This window comes from Nelumbo nucifera, chromosome 3 (genome assembly GCF_055504915.1).
Source record: "Nelumbo nucifera cultivar China Antique chromosome 3, China Antique-T2T, whole genome shotgun sequence".
Classification (NCBI taxonomy): domain Eukaryota; kingdom Viridiplantae; phylum Streptophyta; class Magnoliopsida; order Proteales; family Nelumbonaceae; genus Nelumbo; species Nelumbo nucifera.
Genome location: NC_142651.1, coordinates 109,256,506 through 109,277,884, shown reverse-complemented (window position 1 = coordinate 109,277,884; position 21,379 = coordinate 109,256,506). Strand labels below are relative to the sequence as shown.

At 38.0% G+C, this 21,379-nt stretch overlaps 1 protein-coding gene across 6 annotated transcripts in view; it reads right to left on the bottom strand.

Moving 5' to 3' along the window:
* Window positions 1–1,137: 1,137 nt before the first annotated feature.
* The window catches only part of DRM3 (S-adenosyl-L-methionine-dependent methyltransferases superfamily protein), a 41,788-nt gene continuing 21,546 nt past the window's right edge, over window positions 1,138–21,379 (bottom strand). For all 6 annotated transcript variants that reach the window (XM_010272591.3, XM_010272593.3, XM_010272592.3 and 3 more), the window contains 5 exons: window positions 15,827–15,939; window positions 5,853–5,955; window positions 4,003–4,082; window positions 2,093–3,487; window positions 1,138–1,597 (listed from right to left, as the gene is read on the bottom strand). In XM_010272591.3, the coding sequence (XP_010270893.1) occupies window positions 2,123–3,487; window positions 4,003–4,082; window positions 5,853–5,955; window positions 15,827–15,939 (1,661 nt within the window). In that variant the 3' untranslated portion in view covers window positions 1,138–1,597; window positions 2,093–2,122. The remainder of the gene's footprint in view (window positions 1,598–2,092; window positions 3,488–4,002; window positions 4,083–5,852; window positions 5,956–15,826; window positions 15,940–21,379) is intronic.

Genomic DNA, 21,379 nt, shown 5'->3' with positions numbered 1-21,379 from the left:
TTTAGGTTTAGGGATTAAAATATTTATGTTTTAGGGTTTTAACTTTTAAGATTATTCATTTTCATTTAGGAATTTTGTAATTTAAGGATTTAAAATTCAAATTTAACAATTAGAATAGATCTTCACCAAGGTTCAACACTTGGCGCTTATTTATTTGCATCAGTCATAAACGAATTGACTAGACTTGTTCAAGAGATCCATTGTTCCTGATGTTTACTAATGACATGGAATTAATTAATGAACCCAGCGAAGAATAAAATACAAAATATTGCATTAAAAAACAAAGATAAAATAAAATAAGACTAAAATAAAATATATACAATATAAATTTAATAACAACAACAACAATAATAGTACAATTCAGGGCAGACTTAGGATTAGACTATGTAATAACTCGATGTGACCTCTTCCGTAACCTTGGTTCAATAATTCATAAAGGAGATACTGAGGAAACCAAAATTGTTGTATGGAGTAAAAGTTCTGGGGGTAATTAAGAAACATCATTCTTGAAAATGAGTATAGCAGATATGTAAATGCTTAGATGGATTTATGGTAAAACTATAAAATACAGGGTTGGAGATGAAGTCATATTAAGGGACCTAAGAGTATCCCCGGTAGCTGATAAAATGAGAAAAAATAGATGGACATGATTTGGTTACATGCAAACAAATATCACCTACAACACCTATTAGAAAAAGTGACTTGATAAAGGGGATAAAAGAGGTAGAGGCAAACCACGAAAAAATTGGGGTGGCAATAATAAAAAATGATTTAAGCACCAATAGTTTTAAGGATCCACATGCTATTGTACAGAACACAATGGATTCATGTAGCCGGCCCACATAGATGGGACAAGGTTTAAATGATGATGATGATGATGGTTAATTGTGCATTTCTATAAACTGATAGTTTAACTTAAAAAAAAATAATAACATATTAATGAATCTCTTGTTAGTGTTATCAATGTTACATGTAATGTTTCTGCATGTAAGTATAGTAAGGAATATGTTCAATATTTGTTAGTAGCCATTTCAACCTTGGATTTAGTGTTATTAATGTATCTATGAGATTTGTGAGTGTTTTCTTAGATGTTTTCAAAATATCAAGATATCAAGATCTTTCCACCATAACCATGCATATCCAAAGCCTGTCACAATATATACATTTCAAATGGATCTCAACGGATATGTATCTAACAATATAATGAATTCAAAGATTGGCTAGCAGTTTGGCAAATTTTCTTGTTAAAAAGGGGCAACTAGGAGACATTCTGGGCACAATTGTAAAGCAAACGAACTGATGGTTGGATGTTTAAAGGAAGTGATACAATTTTCTTTTTTTATCCATCTATTGACATGGCAGATATGGTAAACCATAAAAGTAATTCCAGGTTCTAAGAATAAATTAGGAGCCAGAATATGATTAAATTTCTTTCTTTCATTTCATAAAAGCTAGAAGGCTTTGTATCCGTATTAATGACTGCAACAGAAGGCATCATTCTGACAAACCATGCCGCTCATCACCATCAAAGAAGAGCAATTGCAGATACGCTTTGGAACATTTTGAGTTTTAGATCCACAGTGGTTTCTCCCACATTCTGCACCACATTCATAATTTTGAATCCAAGATCAGTGGGTAAGTAAAAAGAGATCATCAAGTAAGGTCAGTAAAATTTCTCTCAATGGTTATCCATAACATGTAACATGTTTTAAAATTTTGCAGTTACATGATTCCATGGAACCAACTGATATATAACAGGGATGCTTGCAACTACTGCAGCTTCTGTGCATACCTACCAATGTAAAGCAAGAACTGCAAAAAGGGCTTGTCCCTTTCCATTTCCACAATTATTATGTAACCGGACCTAGAATATAAGCTCATCAACATTTGGATTGCCTTAATCCCAGGACTGTCACTAATATGGGAACATGTACCATTGAGGGTAACTAGCTTCCTGATGGGACTGGATTAGAGGAAACTTTGATGGTTTCCCCAAGTATGATTTATCACACAGGAAATGGGAAAAGGAAGATCCCATCAAACCAGACAATGAAAATGCCCTACGAAAGTATCAATTGTTACATGTTTATACCAGAGTTGAGAGGGGCAAAACAGAAGACTGTCATCTATTTCTCCCCATTGTATTTCGTACACGTTGCAAAACACGAACAAATTCATAAAATTGTGGGAAGTCCAATCCTGAAAAGTTTATACCATCAGCAGCCACTTTTGAACTTCCAGAAGTACATGGATTTTGACAGATAACCAAGTCAAAACCACCAAACTGTTTGATCAGACTCTCAATCTTGGCACTTGTCAGCCTCTGGATGTTCTCAATCTGCACCAACTCCCCAGTTTGTCCAGAGTTATGCCACCATTTCTTTAAAACCTTTCTATTTACCATGGATTCTTCTACCGAAACAACACCTTTAAGACGAACACCAAGCCGGTAAAAAGCAACTTCTGCTCCTCCTATTCCACTGTAAAGGGATAACATTGTCAAACCATGTGGAAAGATTCGCTTCAAGACAGAAAGATGATATCCCAAAGTGTCTGTCTGGAAGCAGCGCTTGAGTGTTCCAAGTCTTTCCATTAAGCCACACTCAGCAAGTTGTGTGTGATGCAATGGATAGCCCAAAATGCGTTCTAATTGATCAGGCTCAATTGTACGCAATTTGTACTGCCCAACCCATACTAGGTTTAATGTCTTGCAATGATGAAGGATATGCCTCTGCTGTTCCACTGAAACCATCCCCTGTGAATCAAGTAACATCTTTCCAAGTCTCTCACATTGTTCAGGGATTCCCTCAATTTCAGAACTGATGCAGCTCAACTGTTTCCTTGTGTCCCATGATGGCCACCATTTCTTTGTATGTGGTAATGCATCTTCAATGGTCATGGGTGACCTCGGAAGGATATGAAACCTATTATCAGTAGGAAGATTGTGTATATAGCCTTCTTTCCTACTCAAGGCTGAGAAGAACTGTGTATTCACAAACTCCGGCTCAATACCATACAAGAACTGAGATATTTTGGTCCAAGAGTCTTGAGAGACATCCACAACATTTCCATAAAAGAAATATGGAGGTCTAGCTACCATCTGACAAAGACTCCTACACGGGTTAGGTTTGGACAGCTGTGGGGTTTCTAATCTATCAAGTGGTTCTGCAAATTGATGGAGCTCTCTTTTTGGCAAAGGCATCTGATAGCTATTGATTTTGGGTTCAACTCCTTTTGCTTCTGGCCTGGAAGGGCAAAAGAAGTCAGTTGAATCATCTACATACTCATGTTTTGGCTTTTTCCCTTTAAGATTCGTCTCAAAGCTCATGTCCTTTATAGGAGGAACAACATTTGAACTTGATGCCCCAGTCTCCCTAATTGGGGATTCAGAAGAACGGCGTTTGACACGTTCTTCCATCGAACTACCTAGAGAATTCCCCTCATTTTCAGTGTGTGAACAGTGCATACTGTTATAGGTTGATAGATCCTGCACCAATAGTGGAGAATAGCCACATTCTTGAGTAAAGAAGCAGAACTATTAATAAAAGAAACAAGAAAGTAATCCTCAGAAGTCAGAACAAAATTAAAATAACTGTGACATAAAGCATCCAGAGCAACCACAGTTTTAGTTTAGACTATAAAGCCATATTATGGAAGTAAACCATGAAACATGCATATCATACAAATAGCAAGTAGGATGACCTTGAAAAAGCAGCATAGGAATAATGCAACCTCAACGACCAATCCCTCTTATAGCAGGTTTTTTTACTGTACAAATGTACAGATAATAAATCTTAGATCATCCATGGAATGTTGAGGTGCAGGCATCCATGTTGACACTTAGATGCATGTAAAGAAAGAAATTAATATGAAAATCAAACAATGCAACTGAATAAATAATGTTTTTGATAAATAACTGAATAAATAAATTATATAAGCTAAGATAAACATAAATAAATAAACTCTATTAAAAAACACAGCTACTGCTTCTAGGAGACAGACCTCATCTTTTCCAACACCGCTTTCAGCAATTTGATTTGCAAAAATCGAGTCAGCAAGCTCCCAAATTGGAATATCTGAACCTGAAATTCATGGAAGCATTTGGAATGAATGCACAAACTTAAACGAGGTTTAATCTCTATGTACTGCAATTTTAGAAGGCCTCATATTCCTAGGAAACCACCCGACAAAGTTAAGAAACAGCACCATGAGTAATTGTTCATAAATCCTGTGCTACAAGTGGCCTATATAGCGAAGTTATTAATACTATTTATCAAGAACAAGATCGAAGAGATCATAGAAAAATCAGCAAGAACAAGTACAAGGTAGTAATCCCGTAACATGGAAGAACAGAATAAACAAGTAAACTTCCCAAAGAGAACCTAAAGACTAATCCTTCTGATCTACACCTTTCTCTAGCTAGAGAACCACAGTTGTTATCTGATCTTTGAACCAATTTGGACATTATGTTCACTCTTGAAGCCAAGGATCTGACCTCCCCCATACAATGCAATATATCCAAGGGTCTTTCCCTGCCCTCCCTCATCTATCTGGTTACTTCTTGGGAATCACCTTCCACCTCCAATGACAAGTAATCAAATCAAATACAGACAGCAACCACAATCCTGCAGAAATGACCATATCTTAGAATGTAACGAGTGCACCTTCGTCGCTTCTAGAAACTCACTGCCCCTAACTCCTGAAGATCCTAGATAAATAAAGCATATATTAAGTCTAGCTTTAAGGTGCCTATACGAGAAGGGGACCAATGCTGTCAAGTCATCTCTTTGTTGGTGACTAGAGGAAGCTAAATTTTGTCAATTTCTTAATGATATCATTCATGCCAAGCGAGTTCAGTTATCACTCCTGAATTTTGCTTCTTATTTCCAGTAATCCACTCATCCCAAGTAGACCACAGCATCACCTCAAGGAAAATTCTGTTCAATCTTTTGATATTGCTTTGCTAGAAGACTAACAAATTCAATTGACTAAGCACCTTAATGCTTTGGGAGTTCCATTTGTGAAGTTATTCTCCTGGTCCATGAAAAAGAAGGGGCTCAACTCTATGATCCATAATTCCTTTTTCCATCTATTGGGGACAAGGAAAAAGAAGGAATATAACGTTTAATTTATAACTTATAGAGGCCTTTGCTGAAGCTATGTGCAGATGTTAGCAGTTTTTTGATGGACTGAGACTTGGCACTTTTTGACTTCAACAATACATTTGTAGAGACTTTACCAGGCATGCTATTTTTTACGTCTAGATGACAGTATATTGTAGAGTTGCTCTTGTCCTCCAATCTTTTCTATACTTCCTTACATGTTTTATTGGAGAACATTCTAGAATTCATTTTCCTCCGAAATGATCCGCAAAGAAGTAGTTGATTGCATCTTCAATGATTTTTTCTGTGCTAAAGGAAGCACAATCTAAACATCAAATTGGTACTTCAAAGGGAAACTTGGCCTACTTAGGTTCATTAACTGCTTTTCTATTTTCACCAAAAGACTGAAAAAAAAAATCCCTGAGAGCAATGCATAGCGTCCACCAAGAACAAAATAACAAATCACCAGTAGCTTGAAAATACAAGAAAACAAATAAATAAATAAAATGTAGTCATGATTTAAACCTAGTCCATTTATTGCCAATTTCTTGGGAAGTCTGTAGCTAAAACATCATATATCAGGCAAGTCACAAAGAATGCACATAGCTAAACATAGATAAGTTATTCCTTCCTACTGAGGAAAAGCTTATACATCATCACAATATCAATTTTAGGCCTATGCAAGCTGTCCATGTTGTTAAGGTTGAGTTCATGCTTTTGAGTAGACAAAATATGATGAGAATCATTTACCAAATTTTTCAATAGCTGATGAAATTTCATGCTCCGAGAAACCCATTTCAAGCAAGCGAAGTGTCTTATCCATGGTCCCAAACAAAGCTTCAGTGGTAATTTCCTGAGATGAGGAATAAATAGCATTAAGAACCCTTCAAATTTGCCTATGCAAGTATTGAGGACAACAAATTCAAGTGGCATTCAGAAACATGTATTAATAAATAGACTAATGCCAAACATGTATTAATAAAAATGTATTAAGAAGCATGTATTCAACAAATTCAAGTCAGATATGCATATGAATATGCACCATCACCAACATTACTTGAAATGCCAAACATAACAGAACCACCAAGATTGTATTTACTGCACCATTAAGAGCAAACACCCTTTCTATACAACATCAAATGGTATTAGGTACCAACCCCTACAGTAAATATATTATGGTAAATATTACCAAATTGATTCTTGTTTCCAGTGCTTAAAGTACACCATTTACCAAGAATTGCTTCAGATTACTGTCAATCTTGTTGCACAGGAATCTTTTATCTTTCAAAGGCTGTGGATCACTGATAACAGCTTTCTTTAAGTTGTCAAAACAGACTGAGACTGTCCTATGATAGGGAATGCTTATAAGGTTGAAGTCTTCCAAAGTGGCTTTTATGTTCTGCAAAGGGAGATTTTCCCTTTTCTCAGTAACAGAAATATACTTACACGCACACACACATACACACTTTACCTTCTCTCAAAAAGAAATTTTTGTGGAATGCAGTATGGAAAATCTTAATCGCAGAGGCATGGAGTAAGGGATGTCAATGGGTCGGTTCTACCCAACTGAACTGATTATATCAGTTCTTCTGTGATTTTGTCCTGATTAACAAATGGATCAGTTCTGGTTCTTATTTGTTCTTGTAGTTCGATAGAAAAAGAAGAGAGAAGAGAGAAGAGAGAAGAGAGAAGAGGGAAGAGAGAAAAGGGAAGAGAGAAAAATCTATTCAAAAGTCTCAAGATGGCAGCACCTAAGCTAGTATTTATACTTAGGGCGACAGCTCATAACAAATACAATGAGAAAAAGGCAGAAATGCCCCTACTAGGCCACAGGCTGCTACACATTACAACACTCCCCCTCAAGTTGGAGCATATATGTTAATCATGCCCAACTTGTCACATAGTTTATTATGCCGTAAATAGTGAAGACCCTTCGTAAGAACATCAGCTAGTTGTTCCTTGAAACTGATGTAAGGAGTACAAACTTCCCCCTTTTCAAGTTTCTCCCTTATGAAGTGCTTGTCAACTTCAATATGCTTGGTCCTGTCATGAAGAACTGGATTGGCAACAATATTAATGGCTGCCTTGTTGTCATAGTAGAGAGACACTGGACCATCAACAGAGAGGCCCAACTCTCCAATCAAATTCTTTACCCATAGTACTTCAACAACTCCATGTGCCATCGCCCTACACTCGGCCTCAACACTAGATCTGGCCACTACACTTTGTTTTTTGCTTTCCAAGTGACCAAAGTTCCACCAACAAAAGTACAATATCCACTAGTTGATTTCCTATCATCAACTGCTCCAGCACAATCTGCATCCGTGTAGACTTCCACTTTCATATGATCATGTTTCTTCAAAAGTAATCCAGTTCCTATATATTTCTTCAAATACCTGAGTACCCTCTCAGCTGCCTCTAAATGGGAGGATGTTGGTGCATGCATAAACTGACCAAAGACACCAACAACATAAGCTAAATCTGGCCGAGTCATTGAAAGGTAGAGAAGTCTTTCTACCAGCCTTTGAAATTTCTTGGCATCTGTCACTGGTTCTCCAATACAATCACCAAGCCGATGGTTTTCCTCAATAGGAGAATCTACAGGCTTTGTTCCTAACTTTCCCATGTCCTGCAAAAGATCTACGACATACTTCCTTTGAGAAATGAAGATGCTCTTTTTTGAGCGGGCAACCTCAATACCAAGGAAATAACGTAGCTGTCCCAAATCTTTCACCTCAAACTGCATAGCAAGGGATTCTTTGACCTTTTTAATCACAAAGTCTCAATTCCCTATAATCACAATGTTATCAACATAGACAAATATTACCACAACATTCTTTTGGTTTCTCTTGACAAATAGAGTATGGTCAGATTGGCACTGCCTGAACCCAATTTGCTGATGAGCCAAGTGAAATCTATTGAACCAGGCCCTTGGGGATTGTTTCAAACCATATAAAGATTTTTTTAGTTTGCAAACTTTCCCTTCACACCTTTGTGCTACAAACCCAGGAGGTTGAATCATGTACACTTCTTCTTCTAGATCCCCATTTAAGAATGCATTTTTGATGTCCAGTTTGTGGAGCTCCCAATCAAAGTTAATAGCCAAGGATAGCATAATCCGAATAGTGTTCATTTTAGTATAATCCAAATAGTGTAAATAGCCAAGGATAGTATAATCCGAATAGTGTTCATTTTGTTTCTATAATTGCTGATTAGATCAATCAGCCTATTCTAGGATTGATTTCAGCCTCGTGTGTGTATTTCCTTCTCAATAAATATTACTTTACCTTTTCCAAAAAAAATGTCTCAACATAATCAACCCCATACACCCGAGTATACCCTTTTGCAACTAACCTGGCTTTATACCTCTCAACCGACACATCTGCTCTATGCTTTACTGTGAATACCCACTAGCATCCCACTGGCTCCTTAACTCTGTCCATTCAGATATATATAAGACTTCTGCAACACTTTTGGGAATGGAGACACAATCAATGGCAGTCAAAAAGGCACGACATGAGGGAGCAATGTTTTCATAGGACAAGAACTGAGCAATAGGATGCTTAGTAGTACATGATCGAACCCCTTTTCTATGAGAAGTTGGGACATCAAGATCATTAGTAGAATCATCAATAGCAATAGGTTCAGTAATATCAATGGAAACAAGGGTACCTGGATTTTCCTTCAAGAAGTCAGATGGTGCTGGATGTAGTCTCAAGTAGCTCCACAACCTTTGAGTTCTGCTGTCCCTTGCAGCGCCTCAAGAAGACACGGAATGGAGAAGAGTCAGGAATAAAGGGAAGAGGAATTTGAGGAGCTGGAGCTCGCCTATCCTCCTTCACACTATTCTCCCCTGAGGAGAGGCTTGGAACAAGGCTTCAGATTCAAAGAAGGACAAATCCATCGACACAAAGTACTTATGTGTGACCGGATTGAACCATTTGTAACCCTTTAGGAAGAGGGATAACCCAAAACCGTTTTACAACATGCATGTTAAGCATCATACTACGGGCAACTTCGACAAGATGGCAGTTCTTCCTTTCAGCAATGCCATTATATTATCGTGTTTTGGCACAAGAGCTTCTATGAAGAGATCCATGAGAGGACAAAAACTCGGCTAAGTCATGATGGAAATACTCCTTCACATTATCTTATTGGAAAGTTTGGACTTCAACATGAAATTGAGTGAAAACCATTCAATGGAAATCTTGCACAATCTCGGGTACCTCTTCTCCCAAATGCATAGGATATAGCCAAGTGTATCCCGAATAATCATAAATAAAGTTGATAAAGTACTTGTACCCACCCTTAGTAGGTATGCTTACAGGGCCCCAAACATCATAAAAGACAACATGGAAAGGCAAAGTAGATATTTTATTATTTGATGAAAAAGTTGTTCTACAATGCTTACTCAAATGACACGTTTGACAATGTAAACTAGTAATAGACACTAACTTGAACAATTCAGGAAACATAACTTTCAAAGACTTGAAGGATAAATGATCAAGGCGATTATGCCATAACCATAGTTGATTGTTTGTAGACCGACTTATTGACTAACTCATAAGACTCACAAGGGTTGATGCCGCAAGACCGGCTTTCTTCTCCAAGATGTATAGGCCATCAACCATATTTTCTTTACCAATCGCCCTCCCCAAGGTTAAATCTTGGAAAACACAAGAATGGGGAAAAAAGTTACACAACAGTTTAAGGACTGAGTAATACTACTTATAGATAACAAATTAATAGGAAGTTTAGGAACATGAAGGGTATGGGACAAGACAAGGCCATCAGGAAGGGATACAGATCCCTGACCAGCAATGGTGGATAGAGACCCATCAGCAAGTCTCACTTTATCCCTTCTAGAGAGAAGAGTGTAGGTCTGAAAGAGATTTGACTTACCAGTCATATGGTTTAATGCCCAAGTCAATGACCCAAGCATAGTTTTCAAGGCGCCAAGGCGAGGTTGGGCGTTAGGGTGGCACATTGTCGCCTAATCGCCTAGGCGATGGATTTTTAATATGGAAAACATAGATCCTAGAGTAGTTCCCTAGGTACCATAGCCATATTTTCTTAATAATTATTCATAATTTTCATAAGAAAAGTATAGAGTTCATGTTTAAGTATAGAAAATGTGTTGATTAGACAAAATTTTAAGTTCTTCCTTACTTGTTGGTTCACGTTTTAAAGTCTTTGAGGGTTCAATACAGCATTTAGAAATGTTTGTAATGATTAAATCCTAACAAATAAGAAAATAATAAAAACAAATTAGTATTTAAACACAAAATGAATATTTTAGTTTAATAGCGCCAATTTTATAATTATAATGTCAAAAAATAAAGAATAAAAAAGTATTTTACAATACATAGTACAAAACTGCTTGGCGATTAGGCAAGGCGAGCCTCAAAGGGCGCCCCGTTTCTCCTCCACTTTACTCTCCCCTTGAGGAGAAATAGAGAAAAAATGGTCATTCTCAAAGAAAGACACATCTATAGACACATAGTATTTCCTGGAAACGAGGTCAAAACACTGATAACCCTTTTGAGAAGAAGGGTAACCCAAGAATACATAGGAAATGTTATGAGGATCAAGTTTACCACGAGTAGGAGATAGGCATTGGACAAAACAACGACAACCAATCACACAAATAGGGATAGAGAGAGAGGAGCCTTGGGAAACAAGAGCTTATGGGAGGTCTTGTACCCTAACAAGCGAGATAGCATATGGTTGATAAGATAAGCAGCAGACAACACAACATCCAACCAAAAATGTTTAGGAACATTCATGTGTATCAGTAACCCACAAGCAACTCCAAGGAGGTGGCAGTTTTTTCTTTCGGCAACACCATTCTTTTGGGGGGTTCTAGCACAAGAGTTGCGATGTATGGATCCACATGAAGCAAAAAACTCCGTGATATCGCCATGAAAGTATTCTTTGGCATTGTCTGATTGGAAAATTTAGATCTCCATTTGAAATTGAGTGAATATCAAGCATTGGAAATCCTTAATGATTTTGGGTACTCCATCTTTGGACCGCATAGGATGCACCCATGTATATCGAGAGTACTCGTCAATAAGCGTAATGAAATACTTATAGCCATACTCAAATGGTAAAGTAGCAAGGCCCAGACATTAGAATAAACAACGTGGAAAGGAAAACCAGATTTATTAATTCTTGAAGTAAAATGATTTCTACAATGTTTGCTCAACTGACAAGTTTGACATGTGAAATCCGACATTGACACTAACTTAAATAAATCTAGTAACAAAACTTTCAATGATTCAAAAGATAAATGACCCAAACGACAATGCCATAAATGGACTTGACTCTTACTAGACAAACTCTTAGACTCGATAGCCGCAAGACTAGCTTTATTCTCTAGCATGTAAAGACCATCCACCATACGACCTCTACCAATCATCTTCCCTAAGGCCAAATCCTGTATCACACAAGAGGAAGGGAAAAAGGTTACTGAGTAGTTTAATGAATTTGTTATACTACTAACAGAGAACAAGTTTATAGGTAGCTTTGGAACATGTAGAACATCAGAAAGGGTGAGTCCAAGAGGAAGGCAGATGGTTCCTTGACCAGCTAGGTTGGAGAAAGAACCATCAGCAAGTCTCACCTTGTCCCGACCAGATAATAGATGATTACATAGAAAACAATTGGACCTACCCGTCATATGGTTCGAGGCTCCATAATCTATTATCCAAGGAGAGTCTAAGGGATGTGAGGACACATGGAAAGCTGTAGCAGAATTACTGTTACCTGATGTAGACACAAAGGAAGTTGAAGGGGGAGAGCAAATTCCATCTGATGGATTGCCCTCCCATATAGCTCCAAATGGTCACGCAAAGAATTAATGATATCTTCCCTAGGATCAATCACAGAAGGGCTCATGGTAGTGGTAGATGATTGAGGCTCCTGAGAAGCTAAGTTTGTGAAATTAAACATCTTTTGACCTTGTTGTCCGAGCTTCTTATTCTGGTCTGATATTTTACTCAGCTCCTGGGCCCATTTTGGCTTCCCATGAAGTTCCAAACATGTATACCGAGTATGTCTAGATTTCTGACAATGTGTAAACCATAGCTTATCCTTATCATCAACTTTCTTCTAGAAGTCACTCTTCTTGAAGGAATTGAAGGGATGAGAGATCCATCATATGGATGGCCGAACCCTGGAGGAAGGTTGGGCGAAATTTCAAAAAATTTCTCTCTCCCGTCTGGGCATCACATTCCGTATTTTAGAAAACTGCATTTTCAAGGATCATTCTTGAAACAAAACCGGACTAGATCTAAAACCAAAGGGAGGAGAGGGATATACCTGATACGAAGTAACAGTAACTCCCAATGAAGGTGTCCACGCCCAAGGAGAAAACCAAAACCCGCTTTCACTGAAGATAGCACAGTGCGTAGTGAAGCAGGATCAGCAGGATAGCTCTTCAGCAAGAATGGAGTAAAGGGTTGGTGAGCACGACTTCAGATTATTTCTTCAAGCAAGAAAAAATATCAAGAACTCTTCTTGATAGGTGAAGATCGAACTGGGTAGGGATAGCAAGAACAAGGAGAGAATTCTGCAGATTGTTGTATTTAAAACTGAGGAATTCACCCCCTATTTATAGTCTTCTTTGAATCAGCCTCCTAATCTAATTAGGAGAGAGTTTCTTTATCCAAATTTGATATTTGGATCTGGACTCTTAAATGGATAAGACTTATCTTATCCTTTCAGCTAATCCTAATCAAATTATAAATCAATTCTTGCCACCTTTTAATTAACCAATTTCAGCCTAGTTCGAATTGGGCTTTAGGCCCATTAAGCCTATGTGCTCACTTACACCTTTATCCTGCTGCCCAGTTGGCTCTCTTTGTATGGCGTGGGACCCTTACATCGATCTACACATCAGTCACATGGGTTCAGCCCAGCCTTTGTTACAAGGCCTGGTCGAATTCACTGTAGGAGACAGTGAACCCCTAAGTCCATCACCATGGGCTCTTAATGGGCCCAACATTTACACTAAATGGTCGTTGGGTCCAGCCACCTTATGAAAACCCAAGGACTGTGGGCAGATGCAAAATTAGCCCATCAGGTATTACCCTCAATGGTCTTACACTTAACCTCTAAGCCCATAATGATCAAACACTACCCGACAAGAGAGGACCTCTCCCTCGGCTGCAAGGAACAATGTCACTCTCTACTTACATGCCAAATCAAATGTACAAAAAACATAACAAAAATCAGGTCTGACCAGTCCCTCCAAACAACAATTCATCAATTTTTTTCACACGACCACTGAAGTTTCAATAGGAACTAAGGAAAGAAAAACTGTTGTCACAACAGTTACAGAACATGCAGACCTGAACAGCCCACCTTTTGGGGCACAAGAAGTATCACTCGCTCCACATAGGTTGAGAGGAAACACTGTCACAACAGCCATAAGTCATTAGACCCACATAACCCACTCACCTGAGTACAAAAGGATCAATTTGATCCACAAAGTTGAGGAGAAAAGAGAAAAAAAAATTAAAAAAAAAGAACTTTAACAGCATTCAGCTTCCCTCCCCTTGGTGTTTTTTGGGCCCACAACCAAGAGGGGAGAGGAAGAATCACACAGCAAGCCTCCTCACATTAACCAGAAGTCCCTTTTCTTTGATTCGATCACCAATGGACAAAGAAAGCAGCTGAAGAAAGAAAAGGACTGATCCCACTGCTCCTAAGGCTAGATCTATCGCTTTGATACCATGTTTTCTTGGTAAACACGCAGCAGAATCTCAGAATAGTGAGAGAAAAGGAGAAAAAGGTTTTGGAGAGAAAAAACTCAGCTGGTCGTGCCAGCCTTTTTGATATTTATATTAGGGCAACCACTCAAATAATAAAACAATGTAAAATTACATGTTTGCCCTTGCATCACTAAACTAAAGTAAGACTAGCTTATTCAATATACCTTAGGGGCAATAGGCCTACACCAAACCTCCTTAAAAGGGAAAATCTATTGAGACAAAGATTGGCAAAGGAATTTAAAGAACGAAGCACAGGAGAAAATACCAGAGGGCCGATAAGTCCACATCCTTTTGTTTGGTTCAGAGGGGTCCAAACAAACTTTATTAAGACAACTCAAAAGGTGAATTAGACTCTCAATCTCCTCATCCCTTAATCCTCTACAAAACCCAAAATCCCAAATTGGTGCCACAGGAGTTTCCAAATGGGAAAGAATTTTGAAGCAGACTCTTTTTTCTTTATGAATGAGAATATTTATTAATTATGAAGGTATAGGCATTACAAGCATCCCTTAGATAAGCAAGCTCTTTTTTATATCAAGAGACAATAAACAATGATGGAAAAAGGTCCTTCAAAGGAGCCACTCCAACCCAAGTATCCTCCCAAAAAAGGACTGAAGTACCAACACACACATCATACCAAACAAAGTTACGAAATTGAGGGAGAATACTATTAATTGCCTTCCAAGGTGTTGCCAATGTAGCCCGCCAAGATACTCCAGCATCCCTTTGTTCTCTAATTGACCAGAAATACTTTCTACCACCTTGTGCCACAATCTCCCTCTTTCTAGTGGCCACCTCCACAACCACTTTCCCAATAATGTTGTGTTCTTTTGCAAAAGGTTCCCTATTCCCAAACCTCCCTCCTCTTTATTCCTACACACCACTTCCCATTTTATCAGATGACCCTTCCTACTCTCTCCCGGTTCCCAGAGGAAATCCCTTGTCAATTTCTCCAACTTCTTGGCTTTCCTAAAAGGAATCCTAAAGGCTAACAAGAAATAAGATGATAGGTTAGCAAGGGTGGCTCTAATTAGGGTGATTCTACCTCCCAAAGGCTACCTATTCCCAAACCTCCCTCCTCTTTATCCTACACACCACTTCCCATTTTATCAAATGACCCTTCCTGCTCTCTCCCAGTTCCCAAAGGAAATCCCTCACCAATTTCTCCAACTTCTTGGCTTCCCTAAAAGGAATCCTAAAGGCTAACAAGAAATAAGATGATAGGTTAGCAAGAGTGACTCTAATTAGGGTGATTCTACCTCCCAAAGAGATGAAATTCTTATTATACGAAGCCAATCTTTTTCAAATTTCTCTACAACCGGGCACCAAATGCTACTTTCCCTAGGGTTTTCTCCTAGAGGGAGTCCCAATTAGGTCATAGGCCAAGTGGATATAGAACATTCTAAACAGTCCGCAATCACCACCACCTCTCTACTTTCCAATTTTATACCTACTACAATACTCTTAGATTGACTCTCAGATTTGAAATCCTTTCAAATCTTTTCACCAACATCTTTAGATTTCTCATCTTCTCAAGATCTCCCCCTTCATAGAGAATTAGTAAATCATCTACAAATTGAAGTTGGGTATAGTAATGCAATTATGTTATTTTGAAAATTTTTAGATCAATTTAATTGATTGTAGTCAATTTGATTTTAGAAATTGGAAGTTCTACTTCTTAAAGATCAAGTTAAAGAGTGCAGAGCATATTTCTTAAATAGCCCTAATAAAATTAGGGGTTCCCTTGGTTTGACATGTCTTAATTTAATAATCATTTTTAAGTTGTTCTTAGAGTAAACAAGGAATTATTACAGGCTAGCTTATAATATGATGTAACAATTATTCAAGGTTGAGCAAATTCTGTATACACAACCATGATAACGTGCATGACACAACTTTAGAAACAAAACAACTGTAACATAAGCATCATTTATGAGACTAAAATACCTCATTATTTCCATCATGGCCAGAAGTGGGATCACCTGTGTCCCTCCCTGATCCTCCAGCTACTTGAGCAGCAATTATGAAATCCACAAGCTCATTCATGGGTGCACCTTCACCTGAAACAAAAACATGGAAGATAAATAACCAAGGTATGGAGAATTTCAAATGACTTCTAGGAGGAAACGAGAAGAATTTTAACACCATAATTTGATTGATAACAAGAAGAATTTGCAAAACCTAAGTTACAAATCGCCATCTTGAATGGGAAAAGGACCAATTCAAGCGCATCCTATTTTTTTATAAGACAAAAGGTATCCCTATCCATAGAGATCAACATTAATGCAAAAGGTTACTTTGTCACAAAAATGTATTGTTGGACTAATGATCAAAGTGTGTCCTCTTTTTTTTTGATAGATAATAAGAAGGTATTGTATTAATGAAAAGAGGAGGGCGAGAAGCCCTTAATCAAATACAAAAGTGTGTCTTTAACATGCACAGATCATGTACAGCGAGAGCTCTATAATTTCCAAAAGAAAGAAAACTCAAAAAATGATCAAGAATGTGTCCCCTTTATCAAAGTTGGGATGTTGGGATGTGATCAATCTTTTTACTGATTTTAAATGGGGGTCATGTTAATGTGCTCCCCCTCCAAATTACCACAAATTATGGCATACACATTTGAGGATATTTCTTGGAGGCCATTGGATGGTGCAATAGTAAAACCTAAGGCTGAAAAGCATGAGAACATGGTTTCAAGCATCAAGGAGTATAATGGAAATTGCCAATCTAGGCCATGGCCCTTCTTGACCACCTATTGATCCAATATAGGTAATGGCATTGTATTGCTTATGCATAAACACCGTTTATTGCATCAATCAAGCAATAAAGAGGGGTGATGCAGGTAAAAGGCAATGTGCTTAACAACTAAAAGCTATTCAACGTGATATAGGACCAAGGTTCAAAGTATCCAAATCGCAAGATGCATCGGTAAGGCAATTTTAAGAGACGTATTGCAATATGCCTTAGATACCCATGGATACACTAGTAAACTCAAATAAATCTTAAAAATATATGTTAATAACAATATATATATAAGTTTAATATAATTATAAATGAGTTATTAAACATTAAAAAAAACATACTTCAAGGATTTATATAAATTGCAAGATATCGGGACACAATAACCATTGAAGAATGATGGAAGAACTAAAATTTATATTTATATATCTCAATATTTTTTATCAGCAAGAAAATTGGAATTATATTAAAATATGAAATTGGTCAATACAACGAAAGGGTAAATGCACCCATATATACCCCTTGTTTTGCTAAAGTATTACCCAACAAAGCTACAAGGTTACAATATCGCCCAAAACAATTGTTGTCTATATAGCCCTTGCTTTGCTAGAGTATCAACCATCCCATTTTATGACCTTCTAAACCAATTAAGCATTATGTCCAGCTCCTGCTTGATGCTTTCTATTTCCCTAAGACTGTGTTTGGAAGTAGTATAAATATCGGTTCATTGTTATTTTACACTCCGGTCCGGTTTTGCGGCTGTTTGGATGGAGTGTAAAACAACAATGAATATCAATGTAAACAACCTCTTCGACATATTTTTACATCAAGAATCGATGTAAAAATTTTTTCGTCTCTCCATCGGTGTAAAAGTACTCTCAGTAACATCTCTCTTCTCCATCTCTGAACTGCTCCCATGGTGGTAACTATTCATCGGTGTCGTTGCATCTCCGCCGTGCATCTCTCGGTCAGCATCTCGCTTTCTTTCTCTCTTCGTCGGCGTCTCTCTTCTCCATCTTATCCGTCGTGCATCTGGTTCCATCTTCTCCATTGTACATGTAGTTGAGAGGTGATTATCTTGGAGACCCATTTTAACTTGAAATACTTTTAGCCCCATTTCTCCTTTGTTACTATATTTTGACTGAAGCTCTAAAAGTCATATATGATAAGTGAAAGATGTCATACAGAAATCTCTCTGATTTCTTCTAGGAAACCCACGGTCCCACCAACAAAGAATATCTAGTAATTTCACCTTCTTACTGCTTTCCTCTAATGTTATTTATTTGATTTTTTACTTTCATGTTCCCCTTTTCTATTCCTCTTTCCTTACCAAAGATTGTTGCAGAATTTTGGGTTAGATACACATTACCGATCAGCGATATTTTACATAGGAATAGAGGAAGCAAGTGTAGGACTTGAAGATCAGACAACAGATGAAGCTGAACAAAAGAATTGTCACAAAGATCATTCCCTATGGCTTTGATTTCCTTATCGCAGAGAACCAACACCAGATGTAGTATTTTGCAAAAGAACTATAGACTTTGCGAGAGCTTAACTAAAGATGTCTGTTCTGAGTTTTGTTTTTCCCTATAAACATCTGCAAAGAAACAGGACAAGTATCAGAAGCCAAGCCGAGTGTAGAGAAATGAGACCCAACAAATGTCAAAGACAGTTTTTGACAGATTTACACATGGAAAGCATTTTCTGAAACTGTTGAAATTCAGATTTGCTGGTCAAAGCTTCAACGCCTATGATCAAACTGTGTTGGAACTAGTTGGAACTCAAATTTTCCCTCTTTTTTCTAACCCAAGAACGGAGGAAATACTTTCAACTTCAGAGTTCAGACTTCTGAGTTCTGAAATCATTTCGTCATTGAGAGGAGAGAGAGTTGGGGAGTGTGGATATTTGCATTTGATGAATATTCTCCAAATGCATACAAAAACACGACGCTATGCTTACATCTATCATCAAAGCACACAAGACTGTAAAACGAGTATAATGCCGATTCGCTTTTTACACTCAAACATCTAACCGTTGTTAAACTCCATCGGTGTAGTTTTGTATTTACACCGCAAACAAACGCACAGCCTAAACTCATGCCTATAGATCCATGGCACAAGCTGGCTGCTTACTCCTGGCCCCAAATTGATTATTTTTTAACCTCCATCTACTTCCAATTGCTGAAAATTTGATTGTTTGGCAATTCATAACCCTTGAAGTAATGACATCAGCTCTGTCTTTAGTGACTCTCCTAGCCACAAGGGTCCTGAAAACATAGCCAAAACTTTCCCCAAACCATCTCGAAATACTCCTCCAATACCTGCCATTACTGTACTCCCCCATGGAACTCCCATCAAAAATTAATTTTATTTTGTGAGCCATTAGGGATTGCCACTCCACAAAGACCTTTTCCTTTTTTAGAAGATGTCACCTCAGTCCAGGTCCTCAAGATTTCAGTCACTGAAAATTCTTTGAAGAGAACAAATGTCTTTACCCAGTGTGATGCTCTAATTTTTATTACTTCAACCATTTCCCCTTTCATTCTACTTTTGTCATTGAAAATCCTCCCATTCCTTTCCTCCCAACTGCAGCGCGAATTGCTTTCCACATAAGTCTTCCTCTCCTTCTTGGATGCCTTAGTAAGCTTGGGCTAAAGAGGCTCACTACATCCTGCAAAGAGGACCACCTATAGCCAAAAAAGAGAACAGCAAAGATCCCAAACACAAAGCACAAAAGGACAAGAAAGTGGTAAATGAGATAAGGATTCACCACTTGCAAAGCAAAGGAAGCATATGTGAGGCAATAAGCATTTGTTTGGCCTTCTTTTCTGGAGCATATCTCTAGTGTTTACCTTACCAAGAAAGACTTCACAATACAAAGCCTAGATTTTAGGTGGGATAGGCTTGCCCATTAAAATTTTGACAAAATCCCAACCTTAACCTGCAAACGTTGCACCCTAGATTAGGAGTCCAAGACCACACTCTAGTGTCCTCCACTGACCGATCCAGAAAGGTTAATTGAAGTTTATCCAACAATTGAGTAAGTGCCTCAAATTCATCATCCCACAGTCCCCTTCTAAAGTCAAAATCCCAATGTACCCCTGCAGGAGAAAATGTAACAAACCTCGATATAGGTTGTTGTTTATAGTTAGACAATGAGAGAATAGGCTAGGGAAAGCATATTGAAGAGGGGTTTCAGCAAACCTTGAGTCACACATCCCACACCAAATCTAGTGAAACTGATGAAAATTAGGTATACTACCTGTATTGATTTCCAGGGAGAAAGTGTTGTCGAGGAAGAAGCTACTTTTGAATCCCATCCTTTTTTTATCAATAACAGAAAGCTTTCATTTAGAATTAAAGAAATGAATACAAGGAAAAAAGGGAGAGGTAAACCCTCTTAACCCTCCCCTAGGGAAAACAAAAAACAAATTACAACATAGCCCAGAACATTTATTCCCTTCCCACCCCTTGCTTAGCAAGAGTATCCACAAAAGAGCTGCATTTTGCTTAGCAAGAGTATCCACAAAGGAGATGGCATTTTGCTTAAACAATCTTCTTTCATTAGAAAACTTCCATAGACCATTCTCTTCTTTTTGCAGCCAGACAATAACTAGTTTTGAATCCCCTTCAACAATAAGCATGCAACAATTCAACTCCTTAGTTCTTGCCAATTTAACAACAATGAACCATGATGATTTAATGAAGTTTCAGTTATTGATCAAAAAAAAAAAACAATGAACCATGGCAATTGGACTGCGAGGAATGAGAAATATGCCAATACTTTTACCAATGACACTAAAAAAGGTTAATGTGCTCATTAACCTCACTGCAGGGATAATGGCCCATTGGCCCCCTATCTCAGAAGAGTTCAAGGTAGTCATAATGGTCTCCATGATAAGAGGGTGGAATCTGGTGGATAGCAAAGAAGTCACATCAATCAGATATAAGTTGCACTTGAAGGGTTAGTTTTGATGGTTTCTCTTAAGGCAACCCTGGAAATTCCAGGGTGGGTGGCACTTCTAGGAATTGCGAAGGTAGCACCCCATTGAGTTTTTAGCTCCTTTAGGGGAAGGAACTCCCCTAAAGCAGATTTACTTGCTCTCTTAGAAGGCTTGATGTTAGCCTACTTTTCAGGTTTGAGCCAGTTGATTGAAGGGGGGGCGGGCTGCCAAGTGGTGATAAGGTGGATGACCTTGGCTGAGAAATGTCTTTGGTTCTTTAATCCAAGTTTGAGAGGTCAAGGCCTTAGCCATCCTACTAAAGAGATTGTTCAGGTAGAAAACACAGTCAGCTAATAACTAGCTGATTCTCTTGTCAATGGAGCAATAACACAAGCCCTTAAGCGGGGGTTTCAGATCCAAAGGGACACAGAGACAGCAAAGGTTGTTTTTCTTTCTCTCGTCTTTACGTTTATCAGTTTAATCTCCTGTGGGCAGTTTTACTCTTAGTTTTCTGTTTGAAATATGGTAATACTAGTTCCCTGCTACTAAACCTCCTTGAAGCAGGGGGTTATTTCTCTCCTTTATGAATGACAGGGATTTCTTTTTTTTATCAGTGAATAACAGGGATTTCATTAAAAGGAAAATAATACGTATAACTTTACATTCTATTTCACAAAGACCAAACCCTTACCCACTCATTAATATTACAACTTAGCCCAAAACATTTGTTCCCTCACAACCCCTTGCTTAGCTAGAATGTCAGCCACAGAGTTGGTGATCTTTGAACCCACTGCACTTACAGATAGTCCTTGTCA